This window comes from Leiobunum rupestre, chromosome 6 (genome assembly GCF_980474605.1).
Source record: "Leiobunum rupestre chromosome 6, qqLeiRupe1.1.hap1, whole genome shotgun sequence".
NCBI lineage: Eukaryota > Metazoa > Arthropoda > Arachnida > Opiliones > Sclerosomatidae > Leiobunum > Leiobunum rupestre.
Window position 1 is genome coordinate 55,679,385 of NC_143389.1, and position 22,536 is coordinate 55,701,920.

Below are 22,536 nucleotides of genomic sequence, written 5' to 3' on the forward strand. Positions count from 1 at the left end.
TCTTTAGAGCGAGTTTGACCCTTTTTTTAAACGAGCATTTAAAATTGTACGGAAATCCAGGAAAGGGTCACACGTCATATCTTTCAGCTAATATTTGCGAAGAATTTCTAGAAATTATGGGGCAAAACGTCCTTAGTGCTATTCTAGATGAATTAAAAAAATCGAAGTACTATTCTATAAGTGTAGATTCAACTCCGGATATAACCCTTATTGATCAACTTTGTTTTATCGTTCGGTACACGCGAGGAAGTGCAACTGTGGAGAATTTTCTCAAGTTTATACCTATATTTTCCCATAAATCAGAGGATCTAGCAGACACGGTTGTGGATTTCTTAGACGAGAACGATATACCGTTGCCGTGGTCAATCCTATGACAACGCCTCAAATATGTCTGGGCGATATACTGGTTTACAAGCACGAATACGTCAGTTAAATGAGTACGCCATCTATGTTCCTTGCGCTGGACACAGCTTAAACTTAGTAGGATTAAAAGCAGCAGATTGTTGTCAACAATCTGTAAAGTTCTTTGACTTTGTTCAACGTTTATATTCATTTTTCTCGGCATCTACACATCGATGGAATATTCTAGTATCATCTTTAGGAAAGAATCTTGTGGTCAAACGTCTGTCGGACACGAGGTGGTCCGCTCACTTTGATGCTGTACATGCCTTGCTTCAAGGTTACGAGAAAATTAGACACGCATTGGGTTCTTTATCAGGTGACATGGACCAAGATGTAAACGCGAGGAGAGAAGCCGTAGGATTACAGAAAAAAATTGATAATTTGGAAACGATATTTCTGACAATTCTTTGGAACGATATTCTCGAAAAAGTAAACAAAACAAGTAAGGTCTTGCAGTCGGAAGATATGAATATACTTACTGCTACAAGTCTTCTTGGGTCTCTGTTTTTCCGAATGTTGAAATTGCCCTCAGAATTTTCAAGATTAAAACTTATGAAGACTCCGTTAAGAACTACTATGGGCCAACAGCGTTTGAACTGGCTTGCTCTTATTTGTATGGAAAGTGACCTTTTAAAATCCATTGAATTTAATCCTATTATTCAGTCATTCTATGCTAAGAAATTTCGCAGATGTCACGTTGATGTAAAATAAAAATGTACTTTCAAAAGTTACAGTACAAGGTGACTCTATTTAAATTGTACTATTAAGTTATTAAATTAAGTCCATTCTCTAACCAGGGTAAATATAAAACAAAGGCTGTTGGTTGACGATAGACTTCGCACTGGAGGTTAGAACAATGAAAAAATATCTAAAAATGGTAGAAAAATCCATCTAAGTATGTAGGAGGGGGGAAGCTAAACCCTAACAAATTTAGAAAAATTAAAAACGTCGAGAAGAACTCGGACCGATAGGTCTTCGAGTAGGTTAATTTTCGACTTGGAGGTTAGAAACTTGGTTGGGCTTATTTGGGGCCCCCGCGCACCGCTTTGCCCAGGGGGCCCCCAATCATGTAAAGACGGCCCTGCCTGGTTCACACGAGCAGTATTTTCCTCGTTTTCTCAATATTCTGATTTTACCGCCTTTAGCCGTTGTTCTGGCGCACGGGAAAGCGACTGTACACACGGACAAAATTTGCCAGATTTTACCGCCACGAGCGCTGCGGGTAGACGAGAAAACGGAGGACCTTTTGTTGTCCCGGAGTAAGCGAATGATTCCCGCCTAAAATTGAAAATATCCACGTCATTTCAAAGTGCGATAATTTATTTGACGATAAAGATATTCGATAACACGTTTTTCTCTGCAGGGTCTAGACGTCACTTTATCTTTGTAAGAGCTTGTCATTACGATATAATGCTCGTTAAAAAGAGCCATCACGATTGAAAAGCGTAAACACTATCAAGAACGTATTTAGGTTACTGAGAAGGTAACAATCGATCAGATTAGAGAAGCCCGACCTGTAGTTATGAGTCGGGCCGGCTAGTTTAAAAGCCCGACCCGACCCGATGAAAAAATACAAAATTAAAACCCGACCGGATCCGGCCCGCCAAAGTTATTCATTTCGAAAACCCGACCCGACCCAGCCCGACAAAGTTGAAACCCGACTCGGCCCGGCCCAAGAAAATCTTTAATATTTTAAGCCCAACCCGAACAGGCCCGACCAAAAAACGTGCACTTTTTGAGTTTAGAGTATATTAAATGCTAGAGCGGCCTCCCAGATTCAAATTTCTCCAGTAGATGGCGCTTAGAGCTCTTTGGGAAACAGTTAAAAATTAGCGAATGTGTTAAAAGTATGATTAACACGTGATAATGATTCGCTTTCTGTATGCAGAGACTTTCTGTTGCGAATAAAATAGAAACTTGACGGCACCATATGACGGCACGATCACAATATTTAAAAAGCCCGACCCGACCTGGTCAGTTTTACGTAAAAAGCCCGACCCGACCCGACCCCAAGATTCATCTCTACCGGCCTGACTGAAAAAGTGAAATTACTATTGAAACCGTAACGTCATCTGTCGGGGACGTGTTTTAAAATATTTTTCTTGACACAATAACTTAAGAATCTACCGAATAATAATAATTCTATTAATTTAATCGTTAATTTAAGTTCTAATTAAATCAAATTAAAGTAAGACTTAAATTGAACCTTTCCGTAACTAATTCTACTCATTTTGTCGAAACGTAAAAGAAAACGTTCATACGACCGATAACAGATGGCGCTGTACATTAGTTGAAAATGAAGGGTTTCCTTTTGAGTGAAGGTAGTAAATCACGCTAACAGTCCTTGAAGGTAGACGTTCGTTCTCAGTAACTCAATTACGTTATTGGCACTATCTGTCTCTTTAAAGATTTAGTTTAAAGATGTCGTAATAAAATTTAAAGATAAAGACTTTAGCCGTTGGTCGGCTACGTCTGACTCAAAATAGTAGTTTCCCGCAAGGTCGCGATGAAGCGCAACCCCAAAAAACCTCCAAGTGTACTTTAATATAAAATACCATCAATACCATGGAGTTAAAATGGGACTTTTGAAATTGAAAACTTTGCCATTGAAAATCAAATAAGAGACAATAATTTGAAGCTTTATACAGAAAGCCTGGCTAAAATAGCTGATGGCCAAAAGTGCCGGAATTTGAAGAAGAATATGATAAGATATTAGATATATAGAAATAGTTGCCTCCCGATCGATTTCCTAATACGAAATGATAACAGAAAAGCACTTTAGACTCTGTCATTGTATACAATTCGCTAAGGTTTTTCCCTGGGAAAGTACTTTACCTTTTGGAATAGCCTTATGATAAACGTTAGGAAGTTGAGTTTTTTTAGGTTAATCCTTTTAATATATACGCGCTCTTTGATCGCGAAGATTAGAACAAATATTTTTTATCGCATTCGCGCGGTATAAAAACAAAGGGTACCAAATTAATAAAATTAATAAAAACACCCTTAATGAAATTATCCTTTTAGATACTGAGAAATTTCTTTCGTTTTGCTAAAAGTGAGTGTTTGCAGAACCTTGAATTTTAATACCGCCAGAAGTGTATTATATACCTTTTACCAGAGAAGTGTGGATGGGAGCGAATTTACAGCCAAATCGCGGATGTGTATACCGCATCACCGCTGAAAATTGACTATGTGTATTACTCCGCTTGAAATTGTAAAATATAAAGTTCACACTGCTAATTTACACAGAGCTAATAATTGGAAAGCAATTTTTTCTAGGAATTTTATATTTTCAGATCGCAATGACCTTGAACCATGTTTTGAAGGTCATTCAAAATCTATATCGAGAACCGTTAGGCCTAGAGACTCCGTTCCAATTAGGAAAGTGTGCGCAGCCGATGCAAATTGGCCAATTAGGAAGCAAAGAAAATAAACAAAAAAACATGAAGATCATAAATAAAAATGTATTTAAATTAAGCTCAGATTAGATTGGTTGAAAAAATTGGGTTCTAAAAAGTGATGGTGCACACTTTTAGAATTGGAACCGAACTTTCAAACCTAATTGTTTCCGAGATACCTTTTAAATGGCCTTGAAGACCTGGTTCAAGGTAAACTAAATTTTAATAGCGTAATCCTTCTTACCAGAGTAAATTTGTCCTGAAAATGTCGATGACCTAGCACGGGTACGTTCTAAATTATTAACACCTCTTTGACATTTTTATTTATGACCTCCTTGTTTTTGGTGTTTATTTTCTTGGCTTCCTATTGGCCAATTTACATCGGTTCAGATATGCTTGAGCATAAAATGGAATGGCGAACACCTTTCTTATTGCAACGAAGTCTCTAAACCGAACGTTTCTCGAGATAGTTTTTGAATGACCTTGAGGACATGGTTCAAGGTCTGAAAATATCAAATTCCTAGGAAAAATAGCTATTTTTAATAATAATAATAATAATAATCAGCTAGGCTAATACCCAATGCACCACCTTAGGCCATCTAGTGACTTATTATGCCTTTAAACAGGTGGCCGGGTTACATTGCGTAGGTGGGTGGTGGCAATCCCTTCATGTGAGCCAAAAGCTCCCTATACTAACTATTACTTTTAACCTAAACAAGTTTTTATGGAAAGGGAAACCGAAGAACTCGGGAGGAAAACCCTCTAGCCAGTGAAGAGAGAACTTGCAGACTCTACGCAGAAGGAGTAGTTCTGAGTTTTCACCCAGTGCCACAAGTTGGGATGGAACCCGGCTCCTCTTGCTGCGAGGCGAAAGCGCTAACCACTATTAGCTCTGGATCGTTTTTTAATGGCCTGAACATCCTGTATATGAATTATATATAATACCCGGATATTTGGAAGCGAAAGCTCATCTGCTTTCGACTTTTCGTTATACTTTTCAACGCCATCTGTTTGTGATTAAAATGGAGACCAGCTTACACTTTGAAGTATGACAGTATTGTTTTTAGTAAGCAAATTATTTTTCTGTATTTGGTTTATGAACATTTTTATTTTTTTTATTTAACAATGACCTCCCAATGGATGTGCTATTCACCCACGCCCACAATAGACCTTTCTATAAAGTAATATTGGCCTTATTGTTTTGATGTTGCTATTGCGTCACGGGTGACGTATCGATGACGCTTTGCTACGAAAGCCATGGGGACATATGAGTAAATTCGACGAGAAACCCTGTTTTTAAGCAAAAGCTGAACTGAACTTCTACGTGTTTACTGACGAACGAGCTACATAAAAACAAGTTCAGCAAGAGTAGCTTATTTTATAAAAAGGCCTATTCGGACTGGCAGCTAGTGTTTTAAATTTCGTAAAAGATCTTAATAAAATATAACTAGGATTTAGTTGAATAGATCAATCCAATTTTAAAGGTTATAAACGTGGAATACTAGAAATAATTCTTAATAGTATCATGGAGAAATAAATTTATTTATCTATGATAGCTCTAAGAAGGATAAAACCGGTTCTAAACCGAACCTCTTTACAACGAGCTTGAGTGAACAGTACGTCAATTGTGAGATCGTTGTTATACAAAAAACTTTAGTTTCTTCGCTCTGACGTATGCAAACTTAAATAAACAGGTTGATTTTTTTTCAATTATCATTTCATTACTATTTATATTTGTATAAAATTCTACTTGAATTTAATTAATTTTTTATTTATTTAGTTTTTTATTTATTTAGTTTTTTATTTAATTTTTATTTAATAATTTATTTAATTTTTATTTAATTTAATTTTTATTTAATTTTTTATTTAATTTAATTTAATTTTTATTTAATTCGTTATTTAATTTAATTTTTATGGAAAGGCAATTAATGCATTTTTAAAGTAATACAAAATTAAAAATAATCTGCACTAAATATAATTATCCACCGCAACCATTTTTGTAAATGTACATTTTGATAAAGTCACAGAAATATAATATAGTGAGGCGGATATCTCCAGAATACTTCACTTTTTGATAAAAGCATGAAACTTTCCACATATGTACTATAGGTTTAGGAGATCATTTTAAGAATGTATGCCCAGCCGTCCGCCATCTTGGATCCAAGATGGCGGCCAGTTTATGTTGGAAATTCCGGTTTTTATTTTTTTCTGGAAGTTCTATTAAAGTTATCGACAAACTGACAACGGAATTAATATTCGTAGGTATTTGGACATTTTCCTAATTTTTTTCGAATTCATCCGCCATCTTGAATCCAAGATGGCGGATTTTGAAATTAACCCCGCAACTGAAAATACGTATAAACACACAGTTTCATACTTCAAATAAGCCAGTTTGAAGTGCAAATGATATGTCTTTTAGCAAATTTCATATTTATAGGATTTTTTCAAATCACTGTCATTTTGAATCCAAGATGGCGACTTTTTTTTGGTGTGTAATTAGGTTTTTATTTTTTCCTGAACATCCTAGTTGAGCTAACGACAAAATGACAACGATAATAACAATCGTAGGTGTTTGAATATATACCCTATAAGGACATTTTCCTTATTTTTTTTTCGAACTCGTCGGCCATATTGGACCCAAGATGGCGGATTTCGAATTAAACCCCGCAACTGAAAATATGTATAAGCCCACAGTTTCTTACCAAAGAAATCTATACCCAATGTCAAAGCATGTACGTGCGCTTTCCCTAATTGTTTTAGTTGTCAAACTTATCAAAAGGATTTCCTAGTTCGTTAATTTCTTTGATCAACGCATTGGTATTCAAAAAGAAAGTGTTTTGAAACGCTGGCTGACTTTCATGGTGAGAACTTAATGTTGAATGGTTTCTTTCAAACAAGAGCCGCTCGAAGTCGTTTATTACTTTGGATATTTCTGGTCCGGCAACCATCCATCTCCTAAGAGCCTCCGCATCTTCAGTCAATCCGATAGCTCCGCCGTCACCTTTAACAATCTTATTTAGTTGTTCGTGCGCTTGGTCGAGTGCAATCGCCGAAAAATTCCTTCCGGTAATGTTAGCGGTAAACTTTCCCTGTGAAAACTCCTCGTAAATACTTGGGTGCTGTGTCTCTAAATTCTCCATATCTTTTATATGGATAGGAAGCCATCTTGAATAATTTGAATGATTAAAAGTAAAATACCACGGTACCATTTTTCTCAAACTCTTTACGTACAAGTCAAAATCGGAACTGCGCAGGGAAGTAATGAAATCTAAAAGGACTAATTGGAGTTCCATAACCAAATTCCAGTATTTAAATTGCGCGCTTTTAGAGCTCATACTTTCTTGCCATTTTTCATAGCATTCTGGATTTTGTCCACATTCTTTGCAGTACTTATCGTAAGCCATTTTCTTCAAGTAATGTAAAGCGCAAAGTGTAACTTGGTGTGCGTACCTTGTTCTGGTTAAATTTGACACTGAGATAAGCGATTGCGCTCTTCCTATGGTGGTGACATGTGCCGCTACCAAGGTTTCAATCCAACCGCTATTGTTTAGCAAATTTCCTAGAACTTTCAAGAAGGACAGCTCTAAGTGCATTCCTCCCATTACAGTCACTAATTTTTCCTCGCCAATGATATCAGGAAATCTCCACTGAAGATTTTTGGCAATAGCGTACAATGGGGCGTCACAAGTTAGTACTGGAACTTGACCAGGGTTTAAATGCTCAGTAGCTTGGACAATTACTTTGATCGAATGATATATCATAGCGTCAGAGTGCGCTGAATCTTGGAACATTGGCATCAAAGCGCATGATGTGGTGTGTATAGGTTTGTTAATTTTTGTAGACTGATAGGAAGCCCACGATACATCAGTTTGGACTTCGTGGTCGTCCTTATTCAATTGTTTTCCAATATTCTGTAACCAATTTTCACTTGAAAATGGAACGCATTCAGTCGGTAATAAACTTAGTGAAGGTGATAACGGTACGTTATGTTTCGTATCAACCGTATCGAAAATTGGTTGTACTTGAGTATAAGCAACTGGAAGTTCAGCAATTTGTTTTTTAGTTCCAGTATTATTAATGTGTATACAACCTCTAGTAATGCCTTGTTCGCTTGGAAATCGGTGTTGGTTTAGAGATATCGCTGTACCATGAAAAGAGTTCAAAGACGTAAGTGAACTTGTATTATGATCAATATTATCTACGGCACCAGTAGTGAAAATTCCACCAAGGAGGCCGATTGGACAGACCACTCCAGTTTCTTCATAATATTTGCTTGTTGACTCGGTGAATTCAGATGAGATCTGCAAAACGCGGTCGTACGATATTCCTAGTCCTAATTTATGAATCTTGTCAACTAATTTCTTTTTCCTAGTTTCGGAGTGAAGCACGAGAGATAAATAAACCGACATTGGAGTTTCACGTTGGCGTTCATGTCTAATAGTGGTTTCTTTCGGAGAATTTTTAACCATGTTAAAACAGAGCAACTGTGCAATGGTCAAAGACTCTTGATTTTCTGTATTATTTGTTAGCTCGGTTATACTTGGGCCATATAAAATCATATTAACTAGGGTTAATAATTGTTTAGGCATCGAATTTATCTGTGAATCAGCATCAAAATGTCCAGTGAATGTAATTTTAGATTTTAAAACCTCTCTTCTTATTTGTTTAATGTAACGACTCAAATGTAAAAGCTCTCTTTCTGCGTCATATTCACAAGCTTTTTGAATGGCGCCACCCATTCCCTCTTTGACAGTTAAAAGTACTTCACGTCCTTGGGTATACGCAAAGAGTTCCGGAATACTGTCGAGTAATTTTTCCTTCAGTCTTGTGACATTTGTAGTCGGCTCATAGCCTAGTAGTTGTTGTAACCGCTCATTGTATATTCTTAACAAATCTTTCAATTTAAAAACTGGAAATATTTCGTCGTCGTTAGTTCTATCTTCAATATAAGTTAGTAATCCCGCAAATGCCATAGATTCGTATACTCTAATGTTCGAGTTCGTTTCATAATTCTTGGTAGAAATCTTTCGTCTTTGGTTATAAAATTTGACTAAACATTTCCTATGGTATTTAGCTTCAGTAGCTATCAAATCTCCTTCACTAAGTTTCGATAAAATTTTCTGATCTGAAAGCTCTTGAGCATACTGGGTAATCTTTTGAGTTACTTCTAACGTCATTACTTGGTGCATTTCAGTAGCGCCGCCACAGTCTCCACATATCATGTCACAAAAAAGCAAGCCTTAGAAAAATTTTCAGTCCCGCATTTAGACCTCGTGAAAGACATATTGGGTGCTGATTTACATTTCAATGCTCTATTTAGTTTATATTGGCTATACTTTCCACGAAAAGTGGTATTTTGCTTTATGTGACATTAAATTAGCCTTCAACTCACCTCCGACATTAAGTATAGTATCATACGGAATTTCCGTAGGAAGCAATCCGGCTGTTCTAAAATCTTTGAGATCCTTACACAGCGATTCATAACCTAATCCATTTCTATTCGCTGGACATACCATTCTATCAGAAGCAGGCAAAGTCGCTTGACAAATAACGCATAACTCCCAGTCAAAGATCTTCTGGTTTTTCGAAAGCTTTGTAATTTCATTTTCGTTTGTAACTACTATAGAAAATCGCTTATCCATAACACGACGTGGTTTTACAATTTTGTCTAAATTTATCAATTCTTAAAGTAATACACGACATTAAAGCAGAGAGGGCAGAAGTTTCAATATACTACACAATCCACTGGATAGATCTGAGACATTTCATGCTCTAACGTCTCGTCTATCTCACTGAGATAACCGCCAGACCATACTTTACGAAGGTAGAGTGTAAATTTCCCCCTGTAATAATATCTGCATTGAATTGTGGGGATAACTATAATGCGCGCCATCTTCAATTCCATCTACGGCATTCCAGTAAAACAATTAGGGAAGGCAATTAGGGATTAAGCAAAAGACAAGTTTTCACATTGGGTATAGATTTTTTTGGTAAGAAACTGTGGGCTTATACATATTTTCAGTTGCGGGGTTTAATTCGAAATCCGCCATCTTGGGTCCAATATGGCCGACGAAAAAAATTAAAACCAGATTTTTTAACATAAAATGGCCGCCATCTTGGACTCAAGATGGCTGACAAATTCGAAAAAAATAGGGTATATATCCAAACACCTACGATTGTTGTTATCGTTGTCATTTTGTCGTTAGCTCAACTAGGATGTTCAGGAAAAAATAAAAACCTAATTTCACACCAAAAAAAAGTCGCCATCTTGGATTCAAAATGACAGTGATTTGAAAAAATCCTATAAATATGAAATTTGCTAAAAGACATATCATTTGCACTTCAAACTGGCTTATTTGAAGTATGAAACTGTGTGTTTATACGTATTTTCAGTTGCGGGGTTAATTTCAAAATCCGCCATCTTGGATTCAAGATGGCGGATGAATTCTAAACAAATTAGGAAAATGTCCAAATACCTACGAATATTAATTCCGTTGTCAGTTTGTCGATATCTTTAATAGAACATCCAGAAAAAAATAAAAACCGGATTTTCCCATATAAAATGGCCGCCATCTTGGATCCAAGATGGCGGACGGCTGGGCATACATTCTTAAAATGATCTCCTAGACCTATAGTACATATGTGGAAAGTTTCATGCTTTTATCAAAAAGTGAAGTATTCGGATGAAAAAGTGGACTTATCCGCCTCACTAATAGGTTACTTAAATCAATAATTTTTTTAAACAATTTAAATCGGAAGTTAAATCGCCGATTTAAATCAGAAACTCTGAAAATAGTGGCCTCTTCCAAATGAATCTACCCAAGAATTAATTAATATATAGGGAGAATGACTGAGCTCAAGTTACTTCAATACATTCTTGGTTGAATCGAATTTTCTCCTGGCACGAGAGGGGACCTTCGCTTCAGAAGACGTCACTTACTTTTAAGCCAAGTTCACACGTACGCTTGGAAACGTTTGCCTCGTTTCAATGTCGCTGCGGTTCTTAGTGTTTGAAAAACTGCGAGTTTTGTGTAGTTTAACGTTTTAAAAATTAAAAATTCACGCACCAAGAAGATATTTGTATTTTTTTAAACACATTAGACCAAAAGTTCAAAGACTATTGCTTCTAAAAAATTCATAAAAATTTTATCTGATACAAAAAAATCCACGGTTGTCGATTTTCTTAAAAAAAGCTCGTGGATTACCAAAACCGACGTCACAAATCGCTGCCAAACTGGTCAATAAGGCGGTTCATCCACCGGGAGTAGTGGCGTACTCCTGTAATCCCAAGCGTCTGGGAGGCAGAGTTTGTGGATGGCCGTGTGAGGACGACCACCAATCCCCCAACGGGTGGTCGGTATACTTCCGCCACGGGTGTCCCCGTTGGCGTGGCCGTTACACATATCTCGCCCTGATTAATCAGATCTTCGCCGGGCTCGCGGTCTTCTCAGACTCAATCAGCCATTATCCCATTATTTCTTCTTTCTTTGAATAAAAAAAAAGGGCGGTTCAGCCGAAGCGAGCTGAAACGCCGAGACGCGCAACAGTAAAGCCAGGGTCATACTAGAGCTTAAAACCCAGTTTATTTTTAACCGCCGACGATAATTCTTGGTTCATACGTGCGAAATCGCTTCACCCCGGTTCACTTATAGCCAAGGCTTAAAGTCATTTCAAATTATGACTAGAATTTTGAAAATACTAAAATGTATCCCAAAACAATAGTTCTTTTTATAAACTAACGTGGCCTTCTTGTTGAAATGTTGCTCTTACGTCACAGTCTCTTACTTTCACAAGCCTACTAGCGCGCGCTACAGTCGCGAGGAATATAGGTTTATCCAGCGCGCGTGCAAATCGCTCGTGCGCAAAATATACTAATAAAGCTGCGTCTTGTGACGTAAGAGCAACATGTTAACAAGTTGGGCAAGACCACTTTTTATTTTATAAAATCAACTATTAGTTAATCATGTTTACTATACATACAGTAATATTATTTGACATTTAGAATTTTGTACCCATTATTTTGGGAAATACGAGCAATTTGACTTCCCCGCCTTGTCGTTTTGAAAGCGATTCTAAGCGAACCGACTTGGACGAGTTGCTTCCCGAACCAACACGAAGCGATTTCTCACGTTGGTTTTGAAAACTAGTTATCTAAAACGAAGCGATTTTAGGGGTAAGTGTGAACCTGGCTTTTACTGTTCACAAGATGGGATCCAATAGTTCTTTTTATAAAATAACCTTGGCCATCTTGTTGAAATGTTGCCTCCCCGCTTCAGCTGTGGATCCGTTTTCTCTCCCACTAAAGAGTTTATGAACTCATTCTTAGGCATTGGCTGAACTATTCCAGGGCAACATTTCAACAAGCTGGGCAAGCGTAAAGACATTTTATAAAATCAACAATTGTCGCGGGAGCTCTCGCAACGTTTCAGAGTTTCAGAGGGTAGGTGTGAACGCGGCTTTAGGTAGCCAATGAGATAAAGGTCTGATTTTTAGGGGGAAGAAAACTACTGTTAGAGCAACGCTAAATATCGTTTCAAGGTAGTCATTCTCTCCTAAGTAGAAATAGATACTTTCTTGTTCGAAGGTCTAACGAGTATCTTCAAAGGTCAATTTCTGTCTTAGAAATCGGAGATAAAGCAAACCTTTAAATGGGAGGCCTTTTCAGACGCATCCCGCGTAGTTTTTTGCTAATTAGTTTTCGGATGGTGATTAATTAGAGCCCCTAATGGTATTCTCTAAAACTAAGAAAGATTTCTTGTCTATTCGGAATTCCATCAATTGGAACGGTTCGCTACTCGCGCGAGCGTCCAATAATTTTATTAATTATTTTGTTCCAATCACTGCTTCCACATAATGATAAAGATAAAGTTATCGAGTTTCCAATATAAATATTACAGTTTTATTCCTCAAATTATAGCTCTTTTGGCTTTCATTAGCGATTTAGAAAATAATAATAATAATAATAATAACAATAATCGGCGACAATCTTAATAATTTTTAAAAACTGTTCATTGAAATAATTGGTTTTTCGATTTCCTCATTCATTATCCACAAATTTTCCAATTTATTTAAAAAACGTTGGTAAAAAGAATATCATTTTAACTTATTTAATTATGTTTTTTACGCAACCAAGCATTTTGAATAAAAGTGGTATTTATTTAAATAATTGTTTGTTTTATTTAAATAATAGGCTTATTCACTTTCGATTATTTAAACATTTTACAAGTTTTATTCAACTATTGGTTATTTAAATAAATATTATTTAAATATCGCCGAGCTTATTTTATTCATGGATAAAAATTAATCGAATGCCGAGCACTAGCTTACAATAACGATGATGATGGTCTAGTTTCTTCCCCTACCCCTACAAAGGGGTGTAAAAACGTTATCCGCGTGCCCTTTTAATACCGGGCTGATCTGATTTGATTTCTTTGAGCTTACTGTTCATCAGTGCCGCATTTACTGGGCACTAAGTTGGTGGGGGCCAATGTAAGGAAAGCGTAAAAACGCAAAACTCGCGTGTCCCGAAGCTGAGCTGATGTCACGATAATTATGATGTTTCAAAAAATAAAGCAACAAGCCTGTTATGTTTTTCTCTTAAACCAAATCAGGGAAAAATCCAATGATTTCATCAGCGAGTGAAATTTTCACTGCAAAATCAGTGAAACAGTAAAAGCAGTGGCGTAGCTGATGGTCCGCAGGGCCCGCGGCGCGGGGGGGGGGGGCGGCGAACTTCAAGGGGCCCCGCTCACCATAAAAAATTGAAAATGGGGGCCCCATAAAGATTTTGGCGGGGAGACCTTTGAGTTCTCAGCTACGCCACTGAGTAAAAGTTCACTGGTTTTTCAGTACACAATTTTTTTGCCGTTGGTGGGGGCCCATAGGCCTAGTCCTTAATTCAGAACTGGAATTTATGATAAGGGGCCATGGTAACGCGAAATAAATCTACTTATTCGACACCCCACCTTTTAGGGCCACGTTAGCAGTTTTCCGGGGACTAGACGAAGTTTTTTAACCGAGCCTAAATCTGCCCGCCCAGCCCCAATCTAACATTTTATTTTTTCTTAAAATAAATGTAAGAAAACCTAGCTTTAGAATACGGGCCCTTCGAAAGTGCGGGACCAAGGCAATTGCCTAGATTGCCTAGTCAGTAACGCGGTCCTGTTAGGCCCTTCGTAACCACGAGTAACAATTGGAAAATCCCTTACCCACTAACTTGTAAGTTACGTCACAAATACTTAAACCACCCTCAATTATATATATAGAACCAAGGCTCCGAAGTGGTATTTAACAGGTGGTAAATAATAACGTTATGGTATAAAATGCGAAAAGTGGTAAATAATGGCAAATAATATATTTCCATGAATTGTTTACAGTATTTAAACCTTTAAGATCTAGAGCAGACTTGTAGAGTAATGAAAATATAGATTAAGATCTTCTAAAGTCGATATATTCCTTTTTTGAATGATTTTCTTGATTTCATATATTATACAATATAAATCAATATTTACCACTATTTACCATATTTACCACTGTTTACCATATTTACCACTGTTTACCATATTTTCCACTATTTACCATATTTACCACAATTTCCCATATTTACCACAATTTCCCAATATTTACCATATTTACCACAATTTCCCAATATTTTTCATATTTACCACAATTTCCCAATATTTTTCATATTTACCACAATTTCACAATAATTTTCATATTTACCACAATTTCACAATAATTTTCATATTTACCACAATTTCCCAATATTTTTCATATTTACCACAATTTCCCAATATTTTTCATATTTACCACAATTTCCCAATATTTTTCATATTTACCACAATTTACCACACTTACCAGTGGTATGCGCCAAATTAAAAAATAGTTGTATATTTGGAACACTGCATAGGCTCTAAAATTATTCAATTTCTTTCTAAATCCAGCCTATTTATTTATTGTTTTATCTTCAGGATACTAATCATATTATTATTCACGAGAAAAACAAGTACTAAATTGCGACTCCAAGTTAAAATAATTGATCATTTAGGTTCCGATATAAATCTATGATATATTATGCAACAAAAAAATTATAAGTTTACGAAATTTGTGAACGGCCCCTAACTTAACAACTATTCAATTATATCACGTTTTTATCGCAATTTTCACGGGAATTTTGGTGTTTTTGTATCTATGTTTTTCCAGATTAAATACTTATAATGTATAGTCATATTTGTGACTTCAATACCTCTCACTTTTTTGGGAAATTTAATATTTATCTTACGTAACTTTAAAAAATTGACTGTTCGAGAGTGAGAGAGCTAGGACTAAATATCTAAATTGGAATTTTTTTCAAGGACTACTTGAACGGTGATGTAGGGTATGGGGCGGGCGGCGACGGGGGAGGGTTGAGATTAGTCGAGTTCCGATTAAAGCTCTTCCTTTCGCTTTTATTAAATGTATTTTAACCCTCGCCTTCGACAAAACGACACGACGCCTTCTTTAAACGCGTATTTAGGAACTCTCTACCTCGTTTTCTACAACTACATCATTTATCTGATGCGTGTTTTCCATTGCAAAGTTTTATAAACGGTTGAAAGTATTATTTTTAAGTTGAAAGTGCCATCTATAATTAGTGCTCGGCATTCGATTAATTTTTATCCATGAGTAAAATAAGCTCGGCGATATTTAAATAATATTTATTTAAATAACCAATAGTTGAATAAAACTTGTAAAATGTTTAAATAATCGAAAGTGAATAAGCCTATTATTTAAATAAAACAAACAATTATTTATATAAATACCACTTTTATTCAAATAAATGCTTGGTTGCGTAAAAAAACATAATTAAATAAGTTAAAATTATATTATTTTTACCAACGTTTTTTTAAATAAATCGGAAAATTTGTGGATAATGAATAAACAATTCCGAACACTATCTGTAATAGAACCATCACGGTAGAGCTTAATAATTTTAAAATGTCCCTTTGAAAATATATTATATTGTATGACTAATAGCATATTTAAGCCTCCTATGTAACATTAATATTTTTTTCACTGTAATAAATACCAAACATTACAACTTTCACAATCTTTAAAACGCATCCCAACAGTTTACGAAAACTACTTTCTCATTATCCAATTTACCATGAATTTACTGATTAAAGAAGTAAGAGTAAATTAATAATAATAAAAACAAGATAAATAAACATTTATAAAATAATATATGTGGTTCAAAAAAAGAAAGATATGATTTTATATTTAGAATGGAATTAAAACGTCGCTTTAAATTAACAAGAATTAACAAGGACGGAAGGAACTGTTCCTTTCGAACCACTAAGCGTAAAGATTGCGAAAATTCTCGCGAAAGAAACTCAGTACGGGCTGGTAAACTTTTCTTTTGCAAAACCGCGACTGGTCGACATTTGATCGTGACTAATTGAAAATAAACACTTTATACTCCCGACACTTTACTAGAAACAAAAGTTCGAACGTAAACTCCCACCACTTTCCAAGAATAAATAGTTATTCCTTAAATATCCGCTAAAAAATATAGAAATGAAACTTGTTCTATCCCTACCTCAAAATGCTGGAACGAATCTTTCCTTGGAAAAAGCACCGCACGCCCGAATCTTAAAATATTAGCCTTCTCAAATTTCAAGAACCATTTAGTGGAAGAAAATAAACAAAATGTCTCGGCCACAACTTGTCGAGAGTCAAAACTTAAACGCCCACCGTTTTTATTTTATTTTTTTTATTATCAATTACTTTCATTTGGTCCCTTCGGAAGCTGTTACGAGCGCGCGTCAGAACTATCAGACGTCAGCGCGACTCCGTTGATTGGATCAAAACGTCGCTCTTCCTTCGCGTGTCCGCTGGAAGCCAGCAACTTCCCGTCCCAATTAAAATGTCTCCAAACACTCGCTCTCTATCGCGGAGCCCCGATGATTAGCCTCTAACGCGCTCCTCAAAATTTCTCTAGGAGCCTCGTTGACCCGTGTCCAGCCCCTTCCGACTCGCAGCATCAACTGAAACTTTTCTCACTCTCTCCTCTTTGGAACATTGTGCTGGGAGAGTGTGTTAGGATGTCAAGAGTCGTCTGACAGCGCGGCCAAGGGCACCTTTCCATCTTCCCGCCCTTACACCATACTCTCAGTCGATCTCGTATCTATATCTACCTTACGGAGGATAAGAATTCTTCAATCGTCTTCGCGTATCGCGATAAAAATACGAAATCCCTCCTTTTTTTGACGAAAAATAAGTTGGTTATTGGGATGGCCTGTTAGTTTCACGCCGTTATTGAATATTATAGGAATAATTTTGTCTTCGTTGTACCGTTTTCGACACTATCGCGATAGTTTCGCCCAAGTTTAGAGAACAAAGCTACTGTCAATAGATGGAAATTTATAGTAGCCTAAGTTTTATCTTATTGGCTTCGACATTTGTCTCGTCGTGTTGCGAAATTTTCGACTTTTATTTATCTGACGTTCCTTGTTACGGGGATATAAAGGAGGAACGTGATCTAGAAACTCGGTTTCAGGTATATGGAATTCAGAGACGAATTGGAAAAGCAATGGCTCAATCGACCTGGAGGTCTGCTGACTTCTCATCTACTAAGGGTCTACTCTCTCTCTCTCTCTCTCTCTCTCTCTCTCTCTCTCTCTCTCTCTCTCTCTCTCTCTCTCTCTTGGACCTTGGGGTTTCGTCTTGCTGATTGTTTTGATGGGGAATTTATTGTTCTAATTTCAGAGTGGATGGGTTCCGTGCCTCCTCGCATTGTGAAACATGACGTCCATCTAGTGATATGACAAACAATTTAGTGTGCTGATATGGAAAAACTAGCATTATTTGCCATCGCACCGGTTTTTTGTACTTTTAACTCTGTCAAATTGGTTATACACAAAATAAATAATCAGTAATATCGTAAGTTTGTAATTGTGTTTCACATTAGTGTGTCAGTTACGTATCTTCCATGTGTTAAATTTTATTTGACAGCCATTTCTAGAATGACCACACATTTTTGGTGGACAGCAGACGTCCCTAACCCTAATGCGTGCTCCGTTGCCACAGTGACAAGGAACATTGCTGTCGTGTGATATTTTTTAAATTGCGTATTTTCCTCGGTAGAGGCGCTTATAATTGTGGGGTATGGCGTCTATTTTACGTAACTCCGCACTTACCTATCAGCTAGGACTCAGGGGCGACAAACCCAAGGTGAACGCAGCTACCAGTTTATTTCGGGCCGTGACCAGTTAATTATTTAGGATCTGGGGGGTTCAGTGGTCATATTGACCAGTTTATTATTTAAACCAAAATAGACTGGAAAACCGTAACCGTGATATTGCATGGTGTGAAAACAATTTTTTTTTGCAATGGCAATAATGTTTGACATTTACTCGCAACTCAGGATATTTCAAAGAAAATAATGATACCATTTTATATTCAGAATGGTAATCATATAAAAGAATGGTTTCCCCTAAAATAAAAAAAATTGCCCAAAAGATCTCTATGCACTATACAGGGCCGTGCAGAGGGGGGGCAAAATCCCCGGGGTCCGGGTGAAAAGGGCCCACAAGGAGGGCCCGTAGCTGTAGGGCCCACCATCGAAGAAGCTCAAGGGGGGGGGGTGCAACTTGGGAGAAGTTTTCAGGGCTCAAGGGGGGGGGGGTGCAAATCGAAGGGGCCCGCGAGTAAGTTTGCCCCGGGCCCCAGGATACCTCCGCACGGCCCTGTGCACTAACCATTAAAATCTACACGCAAAGGTACCCAGTTTTTTCAAAGATCATTGGTATTATTTCTATTACTGTCCCATCTTCAGCTGAAGCAGAGAGAGGTTTTAGCCAACAACATCTTTTATAAAACCAGCATCTTAGAGACTTTCCGCGGAACATTTAGATCAGTGTTTAAGAATATGATTAAAGAACATAAATATAAAAGATTTTGATCTAATTCCAGCATTGTCATTGTGGCTTCTTGACAATAAGAGAAAGCGAAATAAAAAATAAATCTAACAATAAAAATATGCCTGCTATCATGCTATGTGCCTATCCGAACTTACCGAAGATGAAAATATGATATTTTAATGAAAAACACTCTAGTCTACGAAAAAATTACTTTGATATTTGTAATACTAATACACTATTACCAGAGAGTAAAAGTTTTACACTCTCCGCTATTACGCTAGTCCTGATGAAATTATTGTGATATATTTATTAGTTCCTAAAATAACATAATTGTGATAAATACAGGTATTTGTTTCCGATATTATTTTTACATTATTTCTTATATATTTTTTAGGGGGAGTGGTCATGATCAGTTAATTAATTAACACCTGGAGGGTCCAGTGGTCACATGACCAGTACTTTGAAAAAGCTTATTTCTAAGACTGCTCAGCAGGCTGTTGAACGCTTTTTTACGATTGTTGTAATTTTTATAACATATCATCTGCAGCTAGCCTTCCCGCATGCTGTGACGTCACGATTCCGTTTATCAACGAAGAAACCGGGGGTACGTTCAGCAGAGCTCATCGGACTCACCGATTACTAATCGGTGACATCGGTTTCCTACTGTACGCTTTGTCGCGTTTCCGGTTTTAACGTCACGATAGTCATCGATTACTCACTGACGTAAAACTACTATAAGCTGCGGCATTTTAAAAAACACCGATGACTGAATAAAAGCGTTCAGCAACTTACGACGTCATTATGACGAAAAAGCTCATCGGTGGAAAATATCAAATCCATCGGGTTTTTTTCCCGTTGACTGCTGCTGAACGTAGCCCGGCTCTTTCAATCGTTGAGTTTGTTGAGTTAACGTTTTCAACGTGACGTCAAAACATTGTACAAAAATCCTTCGGTGAAAAAAAGTTGTCAACGTTGAGAGCATTCAGCTTCCCTGAACGTAGCCAATATCAACGGGTAGCTTGTTCCAATCGTCGATAACAAGGTTGTCACGGAACGGGGCTTAAAAGGTTTTAAATTATGCCCTCGAATTGACAGAGAAAAAATAGGTGAAGTTAACATGTAATTTCTTATTAAAAAAGTAATGTAAGATACACAAATTATTTACCTGATGACGAATTTCTACAGAGTCAATTTTAAGGGCTTTTAAATGCGAGAAGGAGGATAACTTATGGGGTAATTCGGTGAATAAATTTGGGGCTTTCTGCAAGGCAAACTTGTCAGAGACTAGAACGGCGTACAATACCAGCACAAGATGTTCTTAAAACTGTTGGTTTTCCTATACGCAATTGGGCTTTTGAACTTCATTTTATTCGGTTTAAAAATACCGCATTATATTCATTTATATACCCGCCGTTTTGGCGCTACGGGCGGCTATAAAGAGTTTATAAATAGACGAAGAAGTTCTACATTCGCCATCTTGCTTTTCTGTCTTGGAATCGGGACGGCGTTTGTTTAATTCACGTGAGCATTTTTATATCTTTTTTCCAAATCTTATTCCATCTTTGATTTTAAACAAATTAATTTAATTTAAAAACGAATGTTGGTTATACAAGTAGTATGGCTTGATTTTAAAGAATCTATTTTTTATTCTAAACTTAAATATAATGTTTAATAATGCTACTTTTGGGTTCGACGTTGTCTATATAGGCCTAGGCTTATTTTAGAGCTTTACAATGTTTAAGGTCGAAAATTTATGGGAATTATATCCCATTATAGTCCTTAAACTCGTAAGAGACATCCTTGCAACCACACGATGGGCAGGGAGGATAGACAAACCTGGAAAAGCAACTACTTTCTAAAACTTATCGTAAGTGATGCTTTATAAATAATATAGATTTGCCAACATTGTACAAATGGGGTGTAGTTTGTTTAGACCTACTTGAAGGTTTATTTGGATAATAAACATTCAGGAGTAAGAAAAGCATTTGATATTTAAGGTGTGAGCTGGGCGTGGTAGTTTTCTACTTAACCTAGTTCCATCTTCGTGGTGCCGGGAGCTGTTCTTGTACAGTCAAGTCCTTGACCACAGTATCATAGATTAAAAATGTCCCGGTCTTTGGACTGTGTGGGCAGAACCTTGCATATTCCATAACCTTTTCAAAGTTCCTAGTGAACGTTAATTGTTGAGATAAACCATGCAAAGTACAATTCTTTTTAAGCAAAAGATTTTTTATATTTGAAAAATAATTCTTAAATTCCTTTTTGTAGCAACTTTTGGATGAATACCCAAAATGTTTCATCGTGGGAGTGGACAATGTTGGATCAAAACAGATGCAACAAATCCGTCAGTTGCTCAGAAAGCACGCTATTCTCCTTATGGGGAAAAACACTATGATCCGCAAAGCCATCAGGGGTCATTTGGACAACAACGCGGCGCTTGAAAAGTATGTTAACTGTCTTATTGTTTAATTTTAGTAAAAGTTAAGTGATGACAGCTTATTATCTGAGCTACCTAACATTCCAGAGCCAGAAATTGGCTGAACCTACTGGAGGTGTTTGGTGGCACTGTTGAAAATAGCTTGCCCAAAAGCTGGCTGATTAGCTTTTACTATTATTATTAGTCCTGTTTTATTTCTATTGGACTAATGTAAATTTTACAGGATTCTTCCCCACATCAAAGGAAATGTTGGATTTGTTTTTACCAAGGAAGATCTGTCTGATATCAGAGAAAAAATTTTGGAGAATAAGGTATAGAACTTTCTTTTTCCCTCAGTGACGTTTTCGGGATTGTGAGCCTGGCAATTTATTTTGCCAGGCTCCGATTCCAGCAGTACAGGGAGCTGTCTTCTCGATACAGTCTAGTCCCAAGCTGCAACGTCGTAGAATAACCCTGTCCCGGTTTATTTTAAACTGGAGGGCAGAAACCATGCATATTCCATAGACTTTGCAAAGCTACTAGTTTGGCAGTTATTGTGGAGTAAAACCATGCAGTGTACAAACCCTTTTTCGTGTCTGACCTTTTACTAATTATCCAGTTTTAATTTCTTAAAGGTTAAAGCCCCGGCTAGAGCTGGTGCCTTGGCCCCTCTTGATGTATTGATTCCACCGCAAAATACCGGACTGGGTCCAGAAAAGACTTCTTTCTTTCAAGCATTGCAAATCCCAACCAAGATCTCGAAGGGAACAATTGAAATCTTGAATGAAATCCATTTGATTAAAAAAGAGGAGAGAGTAGGAGCTTCAGAAGCAACTCTTCTGAACATGTTGAACATCTCTCCATTCTCGTACGGTCTAAAAATTCAACAAGGTTAATATCAAAGATTTTCTTTTAGTTTGGCTTAAGACCCTTCTTAAATTTTTTTTTTCTAGTGTACGATTCTGGAACAATCTTCTCTCCTGAAGTCTTGGACATTACCGACGATGATCTGAAAGCCAAATTTTTGGCTGGAGTTATGAACATAGCCAGCGTATCATTGGCTATTGGATATCCTACTTTGGCCTCTGTACCACATTCCGTTGTCAATGGATTGAAGAACTTGATTGCCATTGCTGTTCAAACTGATATCAATTTCAAGGAGGCAGAAATGGCAAAGGAGTATCTGAAAGATCCGTCGAAGTTTGCCGCTTTGGCTGCTGCTGCAGCTCCCGCTGCTGGTGGTGGCGGAGGTGGCAAAGAAGAGAAAAAAGAGGAGAAAAAGAAGGAAGAATCCGAAGAGGAGGAAGATGATGACATGGGATTTGGTCTTTTTGACTAAATACTGTGATTTCCTTTTCCGGGGCTTGTAACAATAAAATGTTCTAGCCTTTAATAATAAAAATGATAACAGGAAATTTTT

General features: G+C 36.9%; 2 protein-coding genes and 1 non-coding gene across 3 annotated transcripts in view; 2 read left to right on the forward strand and 1 right to left on the reverse strand.

Moving 5' to 3' along the window:
- Nucleotides 1-16,827, reverse strand: part of LOC149942665 (calcitonin gene-related peptide type 1 receptor-like) — an 81,640-nt gene extending 64,813 nt beyond the window's left edge. Inside the window, exon 1 of the mRNA XM_090178274.1 lies at nucleotides 16,378-16,827. The gene's annotated coding sequence lies outside the window, so the exon portion shown is untranslated. The remainder of the gene's footprint in view (nucleotides 1-16,377) is intronic.
- Nucleotides 16,828-20,147: 3,320 nt separating this feature from the next.
- RpLP0 (ribosomal protein LP0) lies at nucleotides 20,148-22,531 on the forward strand. Its single transcript, XM_090178504.1, has 6 exons — nucleotides 20,148-20,221; nucleotides 20,477-20,567; nucleotides 20,969-21,144; nucleotides 21,361-21,448; nucleotides 21,752-22,007; nucleotides 22,070-22,531. The coding sequence occupies exons 2-6, from the start codon at nucleotides 20,514-20,516 to the stop codon at nucleotides 22,453-22,455; spliced, it is 960 nt and encodes a 319-aa protein (XP_090034630.1). The 5' UTR covers nucleotides 20,148-20,221; nucleotides 20,477-20,513; the 3' UTR covers nucleotides 22,456-22,531.
- Nucleotides 20,711-20,910, forward strand: LOC149942667 (small nucleolar RNA SNORA73 family). Its single transcript, XR_016481783.1, has one exon. It is a non-coding gene; the product is annotated as a small nucleolar RNA SNORA73 family (small nucleolar RNA).
- Nucleotides 22,532-22,536: the final 5 nt, after the last annotated feature.

What these genes read in the sequence shown, in the direction of transcription:
- RpLP0 (XM_090178504.1), top strand. Translation starts at nt 20,514, where the DNA reads ATGGGCAGGGAGGATAGACAAACCTGGAAAAGCAACTACTTTCTAAAA. An exon ending in AACAACGCGGCGCTTGAAAA is followed by an intron (nt 21,145 to 21,360) that starts GTATGTTAACTG and finishes TAAATTTTACAG; the next exon opens with GATTCTTCCCCACATCAAAG. An exon ending in AAAAAATTTTGGAGAATAAG is followed by an intron (nt 21,449 to 21,751) that starts GTATAGAACTTT and finishes AATTTCTTAAAG; the next exon opens with GTTAAAGCCCCGGCTAGAGC.